Source organism: Phytophthora cinnamomi (assembly GCF_018691715.1).
Source record: "Phytophthora cinnamomi strain GKB4 chromosome Unknown Contig63, whole genome shotgun sequence".
NCBI classification, from domain to species: Eukaryota; Oomycota; class Peronosporomycetes; order Peronosporales; family Peronosporaceae; genus Phytophthora; species Phytophthora cinnamomi.
In genome coordinates, this window is record NW_027150996.1 from 218267 (window position 1) to 237899 (window position 19633).

The 19633-nt window shown below is 59.4% G+C and overlaps 5 protein-coding genes across 5 annotated transcripts; all 5 read left to right on the forward strand.

Annotated features, from left to right (window-relative positions):
- Nucleotides 1-46: 46 nt before the first annotated feature.
- On the forward strand, nucleotides 47-514 carry IUM83_13170 (uncharacterized protein; the record flags this gene model as incomplete). The annotated part of the gene is made up of 1 exon (XM_067937829.1): nucleotides 47-514. One exon carries the CDS (start codon nucleotides 47-49, stop codon nucleotides 512-514), a length of 468 nt encoding a protein of 155 aa, XP_067786993.1.
- Nucleotides 515-1445: 931 nt separating this feature from the next.
- Nucleotides 1446-1913, forward strand: IUM83_13171 (uncharacterized protein; the record flags this gene model as incomplete). The annotated part of the gene is made up of 1 exon (XM_067937830.1): nucleotides 1446-1913. The coding sequence occupies one exon, from the start codon at nucleotides 1446-1448 to the stop codon at nucleotides 1911-1913; it is 468 nt and encodes a 155-aa protein (XP_067786962.1).
- A 930-nt stretch (nucleotides 1914-2843) lies between these two features.
- Nucleotides 2844-3311, forward strand: IUM83_13172 (uncharacterized protein; the record flags this gene model as incomplete). Its single annotated transcript, XM_067937831.1, has 1 exon — nucleotides 2844-3311. One exon carries the CDS (start codon nucleotides 2844-2846, stop codon nucleotides 3309-3311), a length of 468 nt encoding a protein of 155 aa, XP_067786960.1.
- A 931-nt stretch (nucleotides 3312-4242) lies between these two features.
- On the forward strand, nucleotides 4243-4710 carry IUM83_13173 (uncharacterized protein; the record flags this gene model as incomplete). Its single annotated transcript, XM_067937832.1, has 1 exon — nucleotides 4243-4710. One exon carries the CDS (start codon nucleotides 4243-4245, stop codon nucleotides 4708-4710), a length of 468 nt encoding a protein of 155 aa, XP_067786992.1.
- A 932-nt stretch (nucleotides 4711-5642) lies between these two features.
- Nucleotides 5643-6110, forward strand: IUM83_13174 (uncharacterized protein; the record flags this gene model as incomplete). The annotated part of the gene is made up of 1 exon (XM_067937833.1): nucleotides 5643-6110. The coding sequence occupies one exon, from the start codon at nucleotides 5643-5645 to the stop codon at nucleotides 6108-6110; it is 468 nt and encodes a 155-aa protein (XP_067786990.1).
- Nucleotides 6111-19633: the final 13523 nt, after the last annotated feature.

Genomic DNA, 19633 nt, shown 5'->3' on the forward strand with positions numbered 1-19633 from the left:
AGCGACACCAACCCTTCAGTTCAACTCGTACTCCGCGACCAGAAAGATGAAGTTCGCCGCCATCGCCATCGCCGCCATCGTCGCCATGGCCAACGTCGTTGCCGGCGCCGGTGTCGACCAACTGCCGGCCGTCATGCCGCCAGCCAAGGCGCTCGAGCTGGCCCAGACCGCCTCCACACCCGATGGCGTCAAGTTCACGGGGTCCGTCGAGAAGATCGAGCAGCCTGCCGGCGCCAAGGAATCCATCGAGGCGCTGCAGACCAAGCACCACGACGTGCACGGCGACAACCACGAATCCTTCGGCTGGGGTCTCGGCGCCGGCTACGGCTGGGGACTCGGCGGATGGGGAAACTGGGGAGGCTGGGGCGGCTTCGGACCCTACCGCTTCGGCTTCAGCTGCGGCGGCGTCCCCGGTTGGGCCTATCCGCTCGGTTACTGGAACATGTTCGGCGCCGGCCTCTACGGTGGCAGCTGCAGTCTCGGCATGCCGTTCGGAGGGCTCTACTACTGCTGAGCAAAGCTCACGTGCCGGCCGGTACTCGGGTCGATGTCACGCAGCCTCGAAGATTCCGGTCAGCAATGGCCCAAACCTCGCTCCTACAAGTTTGGAGTTGGCTCGCGAGTTCGCGGTCATTCCTTCGTTTTTGTCGGCCAAGGCCATCTTGACTCGATATTCGGCTCCACCCGTGCTCGCGACCACCTACGTGGCCTTGCTCACCATTTCATTCCGTAATTCGTAACAACAGCAAAATGAAATGAACACACTCACTTCGCCATTTTGTAGCCGTTTGCTCTGTATTCCGCTGCGTATCTCCACCTTCCTTGACCTTGGGGTCTGTCACTCAGTGGTGTCGTTATCAGGAATGCACTGCCGAAGGTGTGTAATGAATGTCGATCACAGTCGTGCCAACCTGGCTGGGGCCACCACCACACCAATAATTACACTTTACAACCGGCGTATCGCCAGCAGTATCACGTCATAGATGCCACGGTGGCATTGCCACCACAGCTGCGCCAAACGTCAGCCACGCTACCTCGCATCGAGGACCTCCCACACAAATCCAAACACCCGAAGTCCAAACGGATACCTTACGCTATCGCACCAACGGCCGATGAGAGGCACCCAGTTGCGTGATGGTCAACTCAACCGACCGACAGACAGCAAACTCACCAAAGAAACGAACGAAGTTCAGCCGAATCGTCCGCGGTGCGTTGTCACGGTCACCATCAACCAGCAAGTGAAAGTGAAAACCAGCCGACCCTCGCCGACGAAAGATGCAGATCGACCCGCAGTTCTGCCTGCATGCGGAGACCGTGCGTGACTACGACCACTCCATCGCGTTTGCCTCCTCACCCCACACAACGCAACTTGCAACCAGCACTACAAGCACCACCGCACCAGCGACACCAACCCTTCAGTTCAACTCGTACTCCGCGACCAGAAGATGAAGTTCGCCGCCATCGCCATCGCCGCCATCGTCGCCATGGCCAACGTCGTTGCCGGCGCCGGTGTCGACCAACTGCCGGCCGTCATGCCGCCAGCCAAGGCGCTCGAGCTGGCCCAGACCGCCTCCACACCCGATGGCGTCAAGTTCACGGGGTCCGTCGAGAAGATCGAGCAGCCTGCCGGCGCCAAGGAATCCATCGAGGCGCTGCAGACCAAGCACCACGACGTGCACGGCGACAACCACGAATCCTTCGGCTGGGGTCTCGGCGCCGGCTACGGCTGGGGACTCGGCGGATGGGGAAACTGGGGAGGCTGGGGCGGCTTCGGACCCTACCGCTTCGGCTTCAGCTGCGGCGGCGTCCCCGGTTGGGCCTATCCGCTCGGTTACTGGAACATGTTCGGCGCCGGCCTCTACGGTGGCAGCTGCAGTCTCGACATGCCGTTCGGAGGGCTCTACTACTGCTGAGCAAAGCTCACGTGCCGGCCGGTACTCGGGTCGATGTCACGCAGCCTCGAAGATTCCGGTCAGCAATGGCCCAAACCTCGCTCCTACAAGTTTGAGTTGGCTCGCGAGTTCGCGGTCATTCCTTCGTTTTGTCGGCCAAGGCCATCTTGACTCGATATTCGGCTCCACCCGTGCTCGCGACCACCTACGTGGCCTTGCTCACCATTTCATTCCGTAATTCGTAACAACAGCAAAATGAAATGAACACACTCACTTCGCCATTTTGTAGCCGTTTGCTCTGTATTCCGCTGCGTATCTCCACCTTCCTTGACCTTGGGGTCTGTCACTCAGTGGTGTCGTTATCAGGAATGCACTGCCGAAGGTGTGTAATGAATGTCGATCACAGTCGTGCCAACCTGGCTGGGGCCACCACCACACCAATAATTACACTTTACAACCGGCGTATCGCCAGCAGTATCACGTCATAGATGCCACGGTGGCATTGCCACCACAGCTGCGCCAAACGTCAGCCACGCTACCTCGCATCGAGGACCTCCCACACAAATCCAAACACCCGAAGTCCAAACGGATACCTTACGCTATCGCACCAACGGCCGATGAGAGGCACCCAGTTGCGTGATGGTCAACTCAACCGACCGACAGACAGCAAACTCACCAAAGAAACGAACGAAGTTCAGCCGAATCGTCCGCGGTGCGTTGTCACGGTCACCATCAACCAGCAAGTGAAAGTGAAAACCAGCCGACCCTCGCCGACGAAAGATGCAGATCGACCCGCAGTTCTGCCTGCATGCGGAGACCGTGCGTGACTACGACCACTCCATCGCGTTTGCCTCCTCACCCCACACAACGCAACTTGCAACCAGCACTACAAGCACCACCGCACCAGCGACACCAACCCTTCAGTTCAACTCGTACTCCGCGACCAGAAAGATGAAGCTCGCCGCCATCGCCATCGCCGCCATCGTCGCCATGGCCAACGTCGTTGCCGGCGCCGGTGTCGACCAACTGCCGGCCGTCATGCCGCCAGCCAAGGCGCTCGAGCTGGCCCAGACCGCCTCCACACCCGATGGCGTCAAGTTCACGGGGTCCGTCGAGAAGATCGAGCAGCCTGCCGGCGCCAAGGAATCCATCGAGGCGCTGCAGACCAAGCACCACGACGTGCACGGCGACAACCACGAATCCTTCGGCTGGGGTCTCGGCGCCGGCTACGGCTGGGGACTCGGCGGATGGGGAAACTGGGGAGGCTGGGGCGGCTTCGGACCCTACCGCTTCGGCTTCAGCTGCGGCGGCGTCCCCGGTTGGGCCTATCCGCTCGGTTACTGGAACATGTTCGGCGCCGGCCTCTACGGTGGCAGCTGCAGTCTCGGCATGCCGTTCGGAGGGCTCTACTACTGCTGAGCAAAGCTCACGTGCCGGCCGGTACTCGGGTCGATGTCACGCAGCCTCGAAGATTCCGGTCAGCAATGGCCCAAACCTCGCTCCTACAAGTTTGGAGTTGGCTCGCGAGTTCGCGGTCATTCCTTCGTTTTGTCGGCCAAGGCCATCTTGACTCGATATTCGGCTCCACCCGTGCTCGCGACCACCTACGTGGCCTTGCTCACCATTTCATTCCGTAATTCGTAACAACAGCAAAATGAAATGAACACACTCACTTCGCCATTTTGTAGCCGTTTGCTCTGTATTCCGCTGCGTATCTCCACCTTCCTTGACCTTGGGGTCTGTCACTCAGTGGTGTCGTTATCAGGAATGCACTGCCGAAGGTGTGTAATGAATGTCGATCACAGTCGTGCCAACCTGGCTGGGGCCACCACCACACCGATAATTACACTTTACAACCGGCGTATCGCCAGCAGTATCACGTCATAGATGCCACGGTGGCATTGCCACCACAGCTGCGCCAAACGTCAGCCACGCTACCTCGCATCGAGGACCTCCCACACAAATCCAAACACCCGAAGTCCAAACGGATACCTTACGCTATCGCACCAACGGCCGATGAGAGGCACCCAGTTGCGTGATGGTCAACTCAACCGACCGACAGACAGCAAACTCACCAAAGAAACGAACGAAGTTCAGCCGAATCGTCCGCGGTGCGTTGTCACGGTCACCATCAACCAGCAAGTGAAAGTGAAAACCAGCCGACCCTCGCCGACGAAAGATGCAGATCGACCCGCAGTTCTGCCTGCATGCGGAGACCGTGCGTGACTACGACCACTCCATCGCGTTTGCCTCCTCACCCCACACAACGCAACTTGCAACCAGCACTACAAGCACCACCGCACCAGCGACACCAACCCTTCAGTTCAACTCGTACTCCGCGACCAGAAAGATGAAGTTCGCCGCCATCGCCATCGCCGCCATCGTCGCCATGGCCAACGTCGTTGCCGGCGCCGGTGTCGACCAACTGCCGGCCGTCATGCCGCCAGCCAAGGCGCTCGAGCTGGCCCAGACCGCCTCCACACCCGATGGCGTCAAGTTCACGGGGTCCGTCGAGAAGATCGAGCAGCCTGCCGGCGCCAAGGAATCCATCGAGGCGCTGCAGACCAAGCACCACGACGTGCACGGCGACAACCACGAATCCTTCGGCTGGGGTCTCGGCGCCGGCTACGGCTGGGGACTCGGCGGATGGGGAAACTGGGGAGGCTGGGGCGGCTTCGGACCCTACCGCTTCGGCTTCAGCTGCGGCGGCGTCCCCGGTTGGGCCTATCCGCTCGGTTACTGGAACATGTTCGGCGCCGGCCTCTACGGTGGCAGCTGCAGTCTCGGCATGCCGTTCGGAGGGCTCTACTACTGCTGAGCAAAGCTCACGTGCCGGCCGGTACTCGGGTCGATGTCACGCAGCCTCGAAGATTCCGGTCAGCAATGGCCCAAACCTCGCTCCTACAAGTTTGAGTTGGCTCGCGAGTTCGCGGTCATTCCTTCGTTTTTTGTCGGCCAAGGCCATCTTGACTCGATATTCGGCTCCACCCGTGCTCGCGACCACCTACGTGGCCTTGCTCACCATTTCATTCCGTAATTCGTAACAACAGCAAAATGAAATGAACACACTCACTTCGCCATTTTGTAGCCGTTTGCTCTGTATTCCGCTGCGTATCTCCACCTTCCTTGACCTTGGGGTCTGTCACTCAGTGGTGTCGTTATCAGGAATGCACTGCCGAAGGTGTGTAATGAATGTCGATCACAGTCGTGCCAACCTGGCTGGGGCCACCACCACACCAATAATTACACTTTACAACCGGCGTATCGCCAGCAGTATCACGTCATAGATGCCACGGTGGCATTGCCACCACAGCTGCGCCAAACGTCAGCCACGCTACCTCGCATCGAGGACCTCCCACACAAATCCAAACGCCCGAAGTCCAAACGGATACCTTACGCTATCGCACCAACGGCCGATGAGAGGCACCCAGTTGCGTGATGGTCAACTCAACCGACCGACAGACAGCAAACTCACCAAAGAAACGAACGAAGTTCAGCCGAATCGTCCGCGGTGCGTTGTCACGGTCACCATCAACCAGCAAGTGAAAGTGAAAACCAGCCGACCCTCGCCGACGAAAGATGCAGATCGACCCGCAGTTCTGCCTGCATGCGGAGACCGTGCGTGACTACGACCACTCCATCGCGTTTGCCTCCTCACCCCACACAACGCAACTTGCAACCAGCACTACAAGCACCACCGCACCAGCGACACCAACCCTTCAGTTCAACTCGTACTCCGCGACCAGAAAGATGAAGCTCGCCGCCATCGCCATCGCCGCCATCGTCGCCATGGCCAACGTCGTTGCCGGCGCCGGTGTCGACCAACTGCCGGCCGTCATGCCGCCAGCCAAGGCGCTCGAGCTGGCCCAGACCGCCTCCACACCCGATGGCGTCAAGTTCACGGGGTCCGTCGAGAAGATCGAGCAGCCTGCCGGCGCCAAGGAATCCATCGAGGCGCTGCAGACCAAGCACCACGACGTGCACGGCGACAACCACGAATCCTTCGGCTGGGGTCTCGGCGCCGGCTACGGCTGGGGACTCGGCGGATGGGGAAACTGGGGAGGCTGGGGCGGCTTCGGACCCTACCGCTTCGGCTTCAGCTGCGGCGGCGTCCCCGGTTGGGCCTATCCGCTCGGTTACTGGAACATGTTCGGCGCCGGCCTCTACGGTGGCAGCTGCAGTCTCGGCATGCCGTTCGGAGGGCTCTACTACTGCTGAGCAAAGCTCACGTGCCGGCCGGTACTCGGGTCGATGTCACGCAGCCTCGAAGATTCCGGTCAGCAATGGCCCAAACCTCGCTCCTACAAGTTTGAGTTGGCTCGCGAGTTCGCGGTCATTCCTTCGTTTTGTCGGCCAAGGCCATCTTGACTCGATATTCGGCTCCACCCGTGCTCGCGACCACCTACGTGGCCTTGCTCACCATTTCATTCCGTAATTCGTAACAACAGCAAAATGAAATGAACACACTCACTTCGCCATTTTGTAGCCGTTTGCTCTGTATTCCGCTGCGTATCTCCACCTTCCTTGACCTTGGGGTCTGTCACTCAGTGGTGTCGTTATCAGGAATGCACTGCCGAAGGTGTGTAATGAATGTCGATCACAGTCGTGCCAACCTGGCTGGGGCCACCACCACACCAATAATTACACTTTACAACCGGCGTATCGCCAGCAGTATCACGTCATAGATGCCACGGTGGCATTGCCACCACAGCTGCGCCAAACGTCAGCCACGCTACCTCGCATCGAGGACCTCCCACACAAATCCAAACACCCGAAGTCCAAACGGATACCTTACGCTATCGCACCAACGGCCGATGAGAGGCACCCAGTTGCGTGATGGTCAACTCAACCGACCGACAGACAGCAAACTCACCAAAGAAACGAACGAAGTTCAGCCGAATCGTCCGCGGTGCGTTGTCACGGTCACCATCAACCAGCAAGTGAAAGTGAAAACCAGCCGACCCTCGCCGACGAAAGATGCAGATCGACCCGCAGTTCTGCCTGCATGCGGAGACCGTGCGTGACTACGACCACTCTATCGCGTTTGCCTCCTCACCCCACACAACGCAACTTGCAACCAGCACTACAAGCACCACCGCACCAGCGACACCAACCCTTCAGTTCAACTCGTACTCCGCGACCAGAAAGATGAAGTTCGCCGCCATCGCCATCGCCGCCATCGTCGCCATGGCCAACGTCGTTGCCGGCGCCGGTGTCGACCAACTGCCGGCCGTCATGCCGCCAGCCAAGGCGCTCGAGCTGGCCCAGACCGCCTCCACACCCGATGGCGTCAAGTTCACGGGGTCCGTCGAGAAGATCGAGCAGCCTGCCGGCGCCAAGGAATCCATCGAGGCGCTGCAGACCAAGCACCACGACGTGCACGGCGACAACCACGAATCCTTCGGCTGGGGTCTCGGCGCCGGCTACGGCTGGGGACTCGGCGGATGGGGAAACTGGGGAGGCTGGGGCGGCTTCGGACCCTACCGCTTCGGCTTCAGCTGCGGCGGCGTCCCCGGTTGGGCCTATCCGCTCGGTTACTGGAACATGTTCGGCGCCGGCCTCTACGGTGGCAGCTGCAGTCTCGGCATGCCGTTCGGAGGGCTCTACTACTGCTGAGCAAAGCTCACGTGCCGGCCGGTACTCGGGTCGATGTCACGCAGCCTCGAAGATTCCGGTCAGCAATGGCCCAAACCTCGCTCCTACAAGTTTGGAGTTGGCTCGCGAGTTCGCGGTCATTCCTTCGTTTTTGTCGGCCAAGGCCATCTTGACTCGATATTCGGCTCCACCCGTGCTCGCGACCACCTACGTGGCCTTGCTCACCATTTCATTCCGTAATTCGTAACAACAGCAAAATGAAATGAACACACTCACTTCGCCATTTTGTAGCCGTTTGCTCTGTATTCCGCTGCGTATCTCCACCTTCCTTGACCTTGGGGTCTGTCACTCAGTGGTGTCGTTATCAGGAATGCACTGCCGAAGGTGTGTAATGAATGTCGATCACAGTCGTGCCAACCTGGCTGGGGCCACCACCACACCAATAATTACACTTTACAACCGGCGTATCGCCAGCAGTATCACGTCATAGATGCCACGGTGGCATTGCCACCACAGCTGCGCCAAACGTCAGCCACGCTACCTCGCATCGAGGACCTCCCACACAAATCCAAACACCCGAAGTCCAAACGGATACCTTACGCTATCGCACCAACGGCCGATGAGAGGCACCCAGTTGCGTGATGGTCAACTCAACCGACCGACAGACAGCAAACTCACCAAAGAAACGAACGAAGTTCAGCCGAATCGTCCGCGGTGCGTTGTCACGGTCACCATCAACCAGCAAGTGAAAGTGAAAACCAGCCGACCCTCGCCGACGAAAGATGCAGATCGACCCGCAGTTCTGCCTGCATGCGGAGACCGTGCGTGACTACGACCACTCCATCGCGTTTGCCTCCTCACCCCACACAACGCAACTTGCAACCAGCACTACAAGCACCACCGCACCAGCGACACCAACCCTTCAGTTCAACTCGTACTCCGCGACCAGAAAGATGAAGTTCGCCGCCATCGCCATCGCCGCCATCGTCGCCATGGCCAACGTCGTTGCCGGCGCCGGTGTCGACCAACTGCCGGCCGTCATGCCGCCAGCCAAGGCGCTCGAGCTGGCCCAGACCGCCTCCACACCCGATGGCGTCAAGTTCACGGGGTCCGTCGAGAAGATCGAGCAGCCTGCCGGCGCCAAGGAATCCATCGAGGCGCTGCAGACCAAGCACCACGACGTGCACGGCGACAACCACGAATCCTTCGGCTGGGGTCTCGGCGCCGGCTACGGCTGGGGACTCGGCGGATGGGGAAACTGGGGAGGCTGGGGCGGCTTCGGACCCTACCGCTTCGGCTTCAGCTGCGGCGGCGTCCCCGGTTGGGCCTATCCGCTCGGTTACTGGAACATGTTCGGCGCCGGCCTCTACGGTGGCAGCTGCAGTCTCGGCATGCCGTTCGGAGGGCTCTACTACTGCTGAGCAAAGCTCACGTGCCGGCCGGTACTCGGGTCGATGTCACGCAGCCTCGAAGATTCCGGTCAGCAATGGCCCAAACCTCGCTCCTACAAGTTTGGAGTTGGCTCGCGAGTTCGCGGTCATTCCTTCGTTTTTGTCGGCCAAGGCCATCTTGACTCGATATTCGGCTCCACCCGTGCTCGCGACCACCTACGTGGCCTTGCTCACCATTTCATTCCGTAATTCGTAACAACAGCAAAATGAAATGAACACACTCACTTCGCCATTTTGTAGCCGTTTGCTCTGTATTCCGCTGCGTATCTCCACCTTCCTTGACCTTGGGGTCTGTCACTCAGTGGTGTCGTTATCAGGAATGCACTGCCGAAGGTGTGTAATGAATGTCGATCACAGTCGTGCCAACCTGGCTGGGGCCACCACCACACCAATAATTACACTTTACAACCGGCGTATCGCCAGCAGTATCACGTCATAGATGCCACGGTGGCATTGCCACCACAGCTGCGCCAAACGTCAGCCACGCTACCTCGCATCGAGGACCTCCCACACAAATCCAAACACCCGAAGTCCAAACGGATACCTTACGCTATCGCACCAACGGCCGATGAGAGGCACCCAGTTGCGTGATGGTCAACTCAACCGACCGACAGACAGCAAACTCACCAAAGAAACGAACGAAGTTCAGCCGAATCGTCCGCGGTGCGTTGTCACGGTCACCATCAACCAGCAAGTGAAAGTGAAAACCAGCCGACCCTCGCCGACGAAAGATGCAGATCGACCCGCAGTTCTGCCTGCATGCGGAGACCGTGCGTGACTACGACCACTCCATCGCGTTTGCCTCCTCACCCCACACAACGCAACTTGCAACCAGCACTACAAGCACCACCGCACCAGCGACACCAACCCTTCAGTTCAACTCGTACTCCGCGACCAGAAAGATGAAGTTCGCCGCCATCGCCATCGCCGCCATCGTCGCCATGGCCAACGTCGTTGCCGGCGCCGGTGTCGACCAACTGCCGGCCGTCATGCCGCCAGCCAAGGCGCTCGAGCTGGCCCAGACCGCCTCCACACCCGATGGCGTCAAGTTCACGGGGTCCGTCGAGAAGATCGAGCAGCCTGCCGGCGCCAAGGAATCCATCGAGGCGCTGCAGACCAAGCACCACGACGTGCACGGCGACAACCACGAATCCTTCGGCTGGGGTCTCGGCGCCGGCTACGGCTGGGGACTCGGCGGATGGGGAAACTGGGGAGGCTGGGGCGGCTTCGGACCCTACCGCTTCGGCTTCAGCTGCGGCGGCGTCCCCGGTTGGGCCTATCCGCTCGGTTACTGGAACATGTTCGGCGCCGGCCTCTACGGTGGCAGCTGCAGTCTCGGCATGCCGTTCGGAGGGCTCTACTACTGCTGAGCAAAGCTCACGTGCCGGCCGGTACTCGGGTCGATGTCACGCAGCCTCGAAGATTCCGGTCAGCAATGGCCCAAACCTCGCTCCTACAAGTTTGGAGTTGGCTCGCGAGTTCGCGGTCATTCCTTCGTTTTGTCGGCCAAGGCCATCTTGACTCGATATTCGGCTCCACCCGTGCTCGCGACCACCTACGTGGCCTTGCTCACCATTTCATTCCGTAATTCGTAACAACAGCAAAATGAAATGAACACACTCACTTCGCCATTTTGTAGCCGTTTGCTCTGTATTCCGCTGCGTATCTCCACCTTCCTTGACCTTGGGGTCTGTCACTCAGTGGTGTCGTTATCAGGAATGCACTGCCGAAGGTGTGTAATGAATGTCGATCACAGTCGTGCCAACCTGGCTGGGGCCACCACCACACCAATAATTACACTTTACAACCGGCGTATCGCCAGCAGTATCACGTCATAGATGCCACGGTGGCATTGCCACCACAGCTGCGCCAAACGTCAGCCACGCTACCTCGCATCGAGGACCTCCCACACAAATCCAAACACCCGAAGTCCAAACGGATACCTTACGCTATCGCACCAACGGCCGATGAGAGGCACCCAGTTGCGTGATGGTCAACTCAACCGACCGACAGACAGCAAACTCACCAAAGAAACGAACGAAGTTCAGCCGAATCGTCCGCGGTGCGTTGTCACGGTCACCATCAACCAGCAAGTGAAAGTGAAAACCAGCCGACCCTCGCCGACGAAAGATGCAGATCGACCCGCAGTTCTGCCTGCATGCGGAGACCGTGCGTGACTACGACCACTCCATCGCGTTTGCCTCCTCACCCCACACAACGCAACTTGCAACCAGCACTACAAGCACCACCGCACCAGCGACACCAACCCTTCAGTTCAACTCGTACTCCGCGACCAGAAAGATGAAGTTCGCCGCCATCGCCATCGCCGCCATCGTCGCCATGGCCAACGTCGTTGCCGGCGCCGGTGTCGACCAACTGCCGGCCGTCATGCCGCCAGCCAAGGCGCTCGAGCTGGCCCAGACCGCCTCCACACCCGATGGCGTCAAGTTCACGGGGTCCGTCGAGAAGATCGAGCAGCCTGCCGGCGCCAAGGAATCCATCGAGGCGCTGCAGACCAAGCACCACGACGTGCACGGCGACAACCACGAATCCTTCGGCTGGGGTCTCGGCGCCGGCTACGGCTGGGGACTCGGCGGATGGGGAAACTGGGGAGGCTGGGGCGGCTTCGGACCCTACCGCTTCGGCTTCAGCTGCGGCGGCGTCCCCGGTTGGGCCTATCCGCTCGGTTACTGGAACATGTTCGGCGCCGGCCTCTACGGTGGCAGCTGCAGTCTCGGCATGCCGTTCGGAGGGCTCTACTACTGCTGAGCAAAGCTCACGTGCCGGCCGGTACTCGGGTCGATGTCACGCAGCCTCGAAGATTCCGGTCAGCAATGGCCCAAACCTCGCTCCTACAAGTTTGGAGTTGGCTCGCGAGTTCGCGGTCATTCCTTCGTTTTTGTCGGCCAAGGCCATCTTGACTCGATATTCGGCTCCACCCGTGCTCGCGACCACCTACGTGGCCTTGCTCACCATTTCATTCCGTAATTCGTAACAACAGCAAAATGAAATGAACACACTCACTTCGCCATTTTGTAGCCGTTTGCTCTGTATTCCGCTGCGTATCTCCACCTTCCTTGACCTTGGGGTCTGTCACTCAGTGGTGTCGTTATCAGGAATGCACTGCCGAAGGTGTGTAATGAATGTCGATCACAGTCGTGCCAACCTGGCTGGGGCCACCACCACACCAATAATTACACTTTACAACCGGCGTATCGCCAGCAGTATCACGTCATAGATGCCACGGTGGCATTGCCACCACAGCTGCGCCAAACGTCAGCCACGCTACCTCGCATCGAGGACCTCCCACACAAATCCAAACACCCGAAGTCCAAACGGATACCTTACGCTATCGCACCAACGGCCGATGAGAGGCACCCAGTTGCGTGATGGTCAACTCAACCGACCGACAGACAGCAAACTCACCAAAGAAACGAACGAAGTTCAGCCGAATCGTCCGCGGTGCGTTGTCACGGTCACCATCAACCAGCAAGTGAAAGTGAAAACCAGCCGACCCTCGCCGACGAAAGATGCAGATCGACCCGCAGTTCTGCCTGCATGCGGAGACCGTGCGTGACTACGACCACTCCATCGCGTTTGCCTCCTCACCCCACACAACGCAACTTGCAACCAGCACTACAAGCACCACCGCACCAGTGACACCAACCCTTCAGTTCAACTCGTACTCCGCGACCAGAAAGATGAAGCTCGCCGCCATCGCCATCGCCGCCATCGTCGCCATGGCCAACGTCGTTGCCGGCGCCGGTGTCGACCAACTGCCGGCCGTCATGCCGCCAGCCAAGGCGCTCGAGCTGGCCCAGACCGCCTCCACACCCGATGGCGTCAAGTTCACGGGGTCCGTCGAGAAGATCGAGCAGCCTGCCGGCGCCAAGGAATCCATCGAGGCGCTGCAGACCAAGCACCACGACGTGCACGGCGACAACCACGAATCCTTCGGCTGGGGTCTCGGCGCCGGCTACGGCTGGGGACTCGGCGGATGGGGAAACTGGGGAGGCTGGGGCGGCTTCGGACCCTACCGCTTCGGCTTCAGCTGCGGCGGCGTCCCCGGTTGGGCCTATCCGCTCGGTTACTGGAACATGTTCGGCGCCGGCCTCTACGGTGGCAGCTGCAGTCTCGGCATGCCGTTCGGAGGGCTCTACTACTGCTGAGCAAAGCTCACGTGCCGGCCGGTACTCGGGTCGATGTCACGCAGCCTCGAAGATTCCGGTCAGCAATGGCCCAAACCTCGCTCCTACAAGTTTGGAGTTGGCTCGCGAGTTCGCGGTCATTCCTTCGTTTTTGTCGGCCAAGGCCATCTTGACTCGATATTCGGCTCCACCCGTGCTCGCGACCACCTACGTGGCCTTGCTCACCATTTCATTCCGTAATTCGTAACAACAGCAAAATGAAATGAACACACTCACTTCGCCATTTTGTAGCCGTTTGCTCTGTATTCCGCTGCGTATCTCCACCTTCCTTGACCTTGGGGTCTGTCACTCAGTGGTGTCGTTATCAGGAATGCACTGCCGAAGGTGTGTAATGAATGTCGATCACAGTCGTGCCAACCTGGCTGGGGCCACCACCACACCAATAATTACACTTTACAACCGGCGTATCGCCAGCAGTATCACGTCATAGATGCCACGGTGGCATTGCCACCACAGCTGCGCCAAACGTCAGCCACGCTACCTCGCATCGAGGACCTCCCACACAAATCCAAACACCCGAAGTCCAAACGGATACCTTACGCTATCGCACCAACGGCCGATGAGAGGCACCCAGTTGCGTGATGGTCAACTCAACCGACCGACAGACAGCAAACTCACCAAAGAAACGAACGAAGTTCAGCCGAATCGTCCGCGGTGCGTTGTCACGGTCACCATCAACCAGCAAGTGAAAGTGAAAACCAGCCGACCCTCGCCGACGAAAGATGCAGATCGACCCGCAGTTCTGCCTGCATGCGGAGACCGTGCGTGACTACGACCACTCCATCGCGTTTGCCTCCTCACCCCACACAACGCAACTTGCAACCAGCACTACAAGCACCACCGCACCAGTGACACCAACCCTTCAGTTCAACTCGTACTCCGCGACCAGAAAGATGAAGCTCGCCGCCATCGCCATCGCCGCCATCGTCGCCATGGCCAACGTCGTTGCCGGCGCCGGTGTCGACCAACTGCCGGCCGTCATGCCGCCAGCCAAGGCGCTCGAGCTGGCCCAGACCGCCTCCACACCCGATGGCGTCAAGTTCACGGGGTCCGTCGAGAAGATCGAGCAGCCTGCCGGCGCCAAGGAATCCATCGAGGCGCTGCAGACCAAGCACCACGACGTGCACGGCGACAACCACGAATCCTTCGGCTGGGGTCTCGGCGCCGGCTACGGCTGGGGACTCGGCGGATGGGGAAACTGGGGAGGCTGGGGCGGCTTCGGACCCTACCGCTTTGGCTTCAGCTGCGGCGGCGTCCCCGGTTGGGCCTATCCGCTCGGTTACTGGAACATGTTCGGCGCCGGCCTCTACGGTGGCAGCTGCAGTCTCGGCATGCCGTTCGGAGGGCTCTACTACTGCTGAGCAAAGCTCACGTGCCGGCCGGTACTCGGGTCGATGTCACGCAGCCTCGAAGATTCCGGTCAGCAATGGCCCAAACCTCGCTCCTACAAGTTTGGAGTTGGCTCGCGAGTTCGCGGTCATTCCTTCGTTTTGTCGGCCAAGGCCATCTTGACTCGATATTCGGCTCCACCCGTGCTCGCGACCACCTACGTGGCCTTGCTCACCATTTCATTCCGTAATTCGTAACAACAGCAAAATGAAATGAACACACTCACTTCGCCATTTTGTAGCCGTTTGCTCTGTATTCCGCTGCGTATCTCCACCTTCCTTGACCTTGGGGTCTGTCACTCAGTGGTGTCGTTATCAGGAATGCACTGCCGAAGGTGTGTAATGAATGTCGATCACAGTCGTGCCAACCTGGCTGGGGCCACCACCACACCGATAATTACACTTTACAACCGGCGTATCGCCAGCAGTATCACGTCATAGATGCCACGGTGGCATTGCCACCACAGCTGCGCCAAACGTCAGCCACGCTACCTCGCATCGAGGACCTCCCACACAAATCCAAACACCCGAAGTCCAAACGGATACCTTACGCTATCGCACCAACGGCCGATGAGAGGCACCCAGTTGCGTGATGGTCAACTCAACCGACCGACAGACAGCAAACTCACCAAAGAAACGAACGAAGTTCAGCCGAATCGTCCGCGGTGCGTTGTCACGGTCACCATCAACCAGCAAGTGAAAGTGAAAACCAGCCGACCCTCGCCGACGAAAGATGCAGATCGACCCGCAGTTCTGCCTGCATGCGGAGACCGTGCGTGACTACGACCACTCCATCGCGTTTGCCTCCTCACCCCACACAACGCAACTTGCAACCAGCACTACAAGCACCACCGCACCAGTGACACCAACCCTTCAGTTCAACTCGTACTCCGCGACCAGAAAGATGAAGCTCGCCGCCATCGCTATCGCCGCCATCGTCGCCATGGCCAACGTCGTTGCCGGCGCCGGTGTCGACCAACTGCCGGCCGTCATGCCGCCAGCCAAGGCGCTCGAGCTGGCCCAGACCGCCTCCACACCCGATGGCGTCAAGTTCACGGGGTCCGTCGAGAAGATCGAGCAGCCTGCCGGCGCCAAGGAATCCATCGAGGCGCTGCAGACCAAGCACCACGACGTGCACGGCGACAACCACGAATCCTTCGGCTGGGGTCTCGGCGCCGGCTACGGCTGGGGACTCGGCGGATGGGGAAACTGGGGAGGCTGGGGCGGCTTCGGACCCTACCGCTTCGGCTTCAGCTGCGGCGGCGTCCCCGGTTGGGCCTATCCGCTCGGTTACTGGAACATGTTCGGCGCCGGCCTCTACGGTGGCAGCTGCAGTCTCGGCATGCCGTTCGGAGGGCTCTACTACTGCTGAGCAAAGCTCACGTGCCGGCCGGTACTCGGGTCGATGTCACGCAGCCTCGAAGATTCCGGTCAGCAATGGCCCAAACCTCGCTCCTACAAGTTTGAGTTGGCTCGCGAGTTCGCGGTCATTCCTTCGTTTTGTCGGCCAAGGCCATCTTGACTCGATATTCGGCTCCACCCGTGCTCGCGACCACCTACGTGGCCTTGCTCACCATTTCATTCCGTAATTCGTAACAACAGCAAAATGAAATGAACACACTCACTTCGCCATTTTGTAGCCGTTTGCTCTGTATTCCGCTGCGTATCTCCACCTTCCTTGACCTTGGGGTCTGTCACTCAGTGGTGTCGTTATCAGGAATGCACTGCCGAAGGTGTGTAATGAATGTCGATCACAGTCGTGCCAACCTGGCTGGGGCCACCACCACACCAATAATTACACTTTACAACCGGCGTATCGCCAGCAGTATCACGTCATAGATGCCACGGTGGCATTGCCACCACAGCTGCGCCAAACGTCAGCCACGCTACCTCGCATCGAGGACCTCCCACACAAATCCAAACACCCGAAGTCCAAACGGATACCTTACGCTATCGCACCAACGGCCGATGAGAGGCACCCAGTTGCGTGATGGTCAACTCAACCGACCGACAGACAGCAAACTCACCAAAGAAACGAACGAAGTTCAGCCGAATCGTCCGCGGTGCGTTGTCACGGTCACCATCAACCAGCAAGTGAAAGTGAAAACCAGCCGACCCTCGCCGACGAAAGATGCAGATCGACCCGCAGTTCTGCCTGCATGCGGAGACCGTGCGTGACTACGACCACTCCATCGCGTTTGCCTCCTCACCCCACACAACGCAACTTGCAACCAGCACTACAAGCACCACCGCGCCAGCGACACCAACCCTTCAGTTCAACTCGTACTCCGCGACCAGAAAGATGAAGTTCGCCGCCATCGCCATCGCCGCCATCGTCGCCATGGCCAACGTCGTTGCCGGCGCCGGTGTCGACCAACTGCCGGCCGTCATGCCGCCAGCCAAGGCGCTCGAGCTGGCCCAGACCGCCTCCACACCCGATGGCGTCAAGTTCACGGGGTCCGTCGAGAAGATCGAGCAGCCTGCCGGCGCCAAGGAATCCATCGAGGCGCTGCAGACCAAGCACCACGACGTGCACGGCGACAACCACGAATCCTTCGGCTGGGGTCTCGGCGCCGGCTACGGCTGGGGACTCGGCGGATGGGGAAACTGGGGAGGCTGGGGCGGCTTCGGACCCTACCGCTTCGGCTTCAGCTGCGGCGGCGTCCCCGGTTGGGCCTATCCGCTCGGTTACTGGAACATGTTCGGCGCCGGCCTCTACGGTGGCAGCTGCAGTCTCGGCATGCCGTTCGGAGGGCTCTACTACTGCTGAGCAAAGCTCACGTGCCGGCCGGTACTCGGGTCGATGTCACGCAGCCTCGAAGATTCCGGTCAGCAATGGCCCAAACCTCGCTCCTACAAGTTTGGAGTTGGCTCGCGAGTTCGCGGTCATTCCTTCGTTTTTGTCGGCCAAGGCCATCTTGACTCGATATTCGGCTCCACCCGTGCTCGCGACCACCTACGTGGCCTTGCTCACCATTTCATTCCGTAATTCGTAACAACAGCAAAAATGAAATGAACACACTCACTTCGCCATTTTGTAGCCGTTTGCTCTGTATTCCGCTGCGTATCTCCACCTTCCTTGACCTTGGGGTCTGTCACTCAGTGGTGTCGTTATCAGGAATGCACTGCCGAAGGTGTGTAATGAATGTCGATCACAGTCGTGCCAACCTGGCTGGGGCCACCACCACACCAATAATTACACTTTACAACCGGCGTATCGCCAGCAGTATCACGTCATAGATGCCACGGTGGCATTGCCACCACAGCTGCGCCAAACGTCAGCCACGCTACCTCGCATCGAGGACCTCCCACACAAATCCAAACACCCGAAGTCCAAACGGATACCTTACGCTATCGCACCAACGGCCGATGAGAGGCACCCAGTTGCGTGATGGTCAACTCAACCGACCGACAGACAGCAAACTCACCAAAGAAACGAACGAAGTTCAGCCGAATCGTCCGCGGTGCGTTGTCACGGTCACCATCAACCAGCAAGTGAAAGTGAAAACCAGCCGACCCTCGCCGACGAAAGATGCAGATCGACCCGCAGTTCTGCCTGCATGCGGAGACCGTGCGTGACTACGACCACTCCATCGCGTTTGCCTCCTCACCCCACACAACGCAACTTGCAACCAGCACTACAAGCACCACCGCACCAGTGACACCAACCCTTCAGTTCAACTCGTACTCCGCGACCAGAAAGATGAAGCTCGCCGCCATCGCCATCGCCGCCATCGTCGCCATGGCCAACGTCGTTGCCGGCGCCGGTGTCGACCAACTGCCGGCCGTCATGCCGCCAGCCAAGGCGCTCGAGCTGGCCCAGACCGCCTCCACACCCGATGGCGTCAAGTTCACGGGGTCCGTCGAGAAGATCGAGCAGCCTGCCGGCGCCAAGGAATCCATCGAGGCGCTGCAGACCAAGCACCACGACGTGCACGGCGACAACCACGAATCCTTCGGCTGGGGTCTCGGCGCCGGCTACGGCTGGGGACTCGGCGGATGGGGAAACTGGGGAGGCTGGGGCGGCTTCGGACCCTACCGCTTCGGCTTCAGCTGCGGCGGCGTCCCCGGTTGGGCCTATCCGATCGGCTACTATACACTGTTTGGCACTGAGTCCTTTGAGAGCAGCTGTAGCCTGGGAGTTTCTCTCGGTGGGCTCTACTTCTGCTGATTAATGTTGTGCGTGGCGCAATCTCTTTTAATTCGCACGCTCGATAAAATAGTTGGGGCTTGCTCACCAACGCCTTCGTAACAGCAGCAATACTGATGATATTTGCATAGTCACTCCAGTGTTTGCTTCGATTTCCCGTGTTGTCTTGAAACGTAAATGAGATTCCCAGGGTCACCAAGCATACAGCCGATACGCTTCAGCGAAATAAAGGCAGCCCATGTTGAAGGAGTTCCTTGAACTTCGCTCGTTGGGGGCGTGCACACGCAGCAAAACATGCTATTGAACCGCGCACATGCAACAAGATATGCCATTCTCCTCGCGAACACTTCTTGCCGTCTTCTCTCCAGGCTGTTAACCTTGCAGCTGAACTAACCAACGAACTTGACTTCATGGCCAGTGAACACGCAGCTTCCCAGAGCATGGTCTCCGATGCCCGACATCAAACATTTCTTGACAGCCCAAGCGCCGCTGCCTTCCAGATCGCGCACAACGCAATTTGCCTCTGCGAGCAAACTTGAAACCAAGTTGATCCAAGTCTCCCAAGCACTGCAACACCAACGGCCATGAAGTTCACTGCTCTCGCCGTCGTCGCGGCGGTCGCAACGACGAGCGTCATCGCCGCGGAGACGCCTGGTCTCCGCGCTCTGGCCGACGCTCCCCCCGCTGCTGAAGCCAACACGCAGCCTGCTGTCGGACCGCCGAACGGAGGGGGCCACTCGAAGGAGTGGGGCTGGGGCGGCTGGGGCTGGGGCCACCCATGGGGCTGGGGAGGTGGCTGGGGCCACTCGTGGGGATGGGGCTGGGGCCACCCGTGGGGCTGGGGATGGTAAGCGTCCAAGCTGAGGGAGGACCAAGCAACGCGTCGTGAGGCGCTAGCCAGCAGCATGCATCACTCCACTTTGTTCCAAGACCCAAGTGCTAGCAGCCC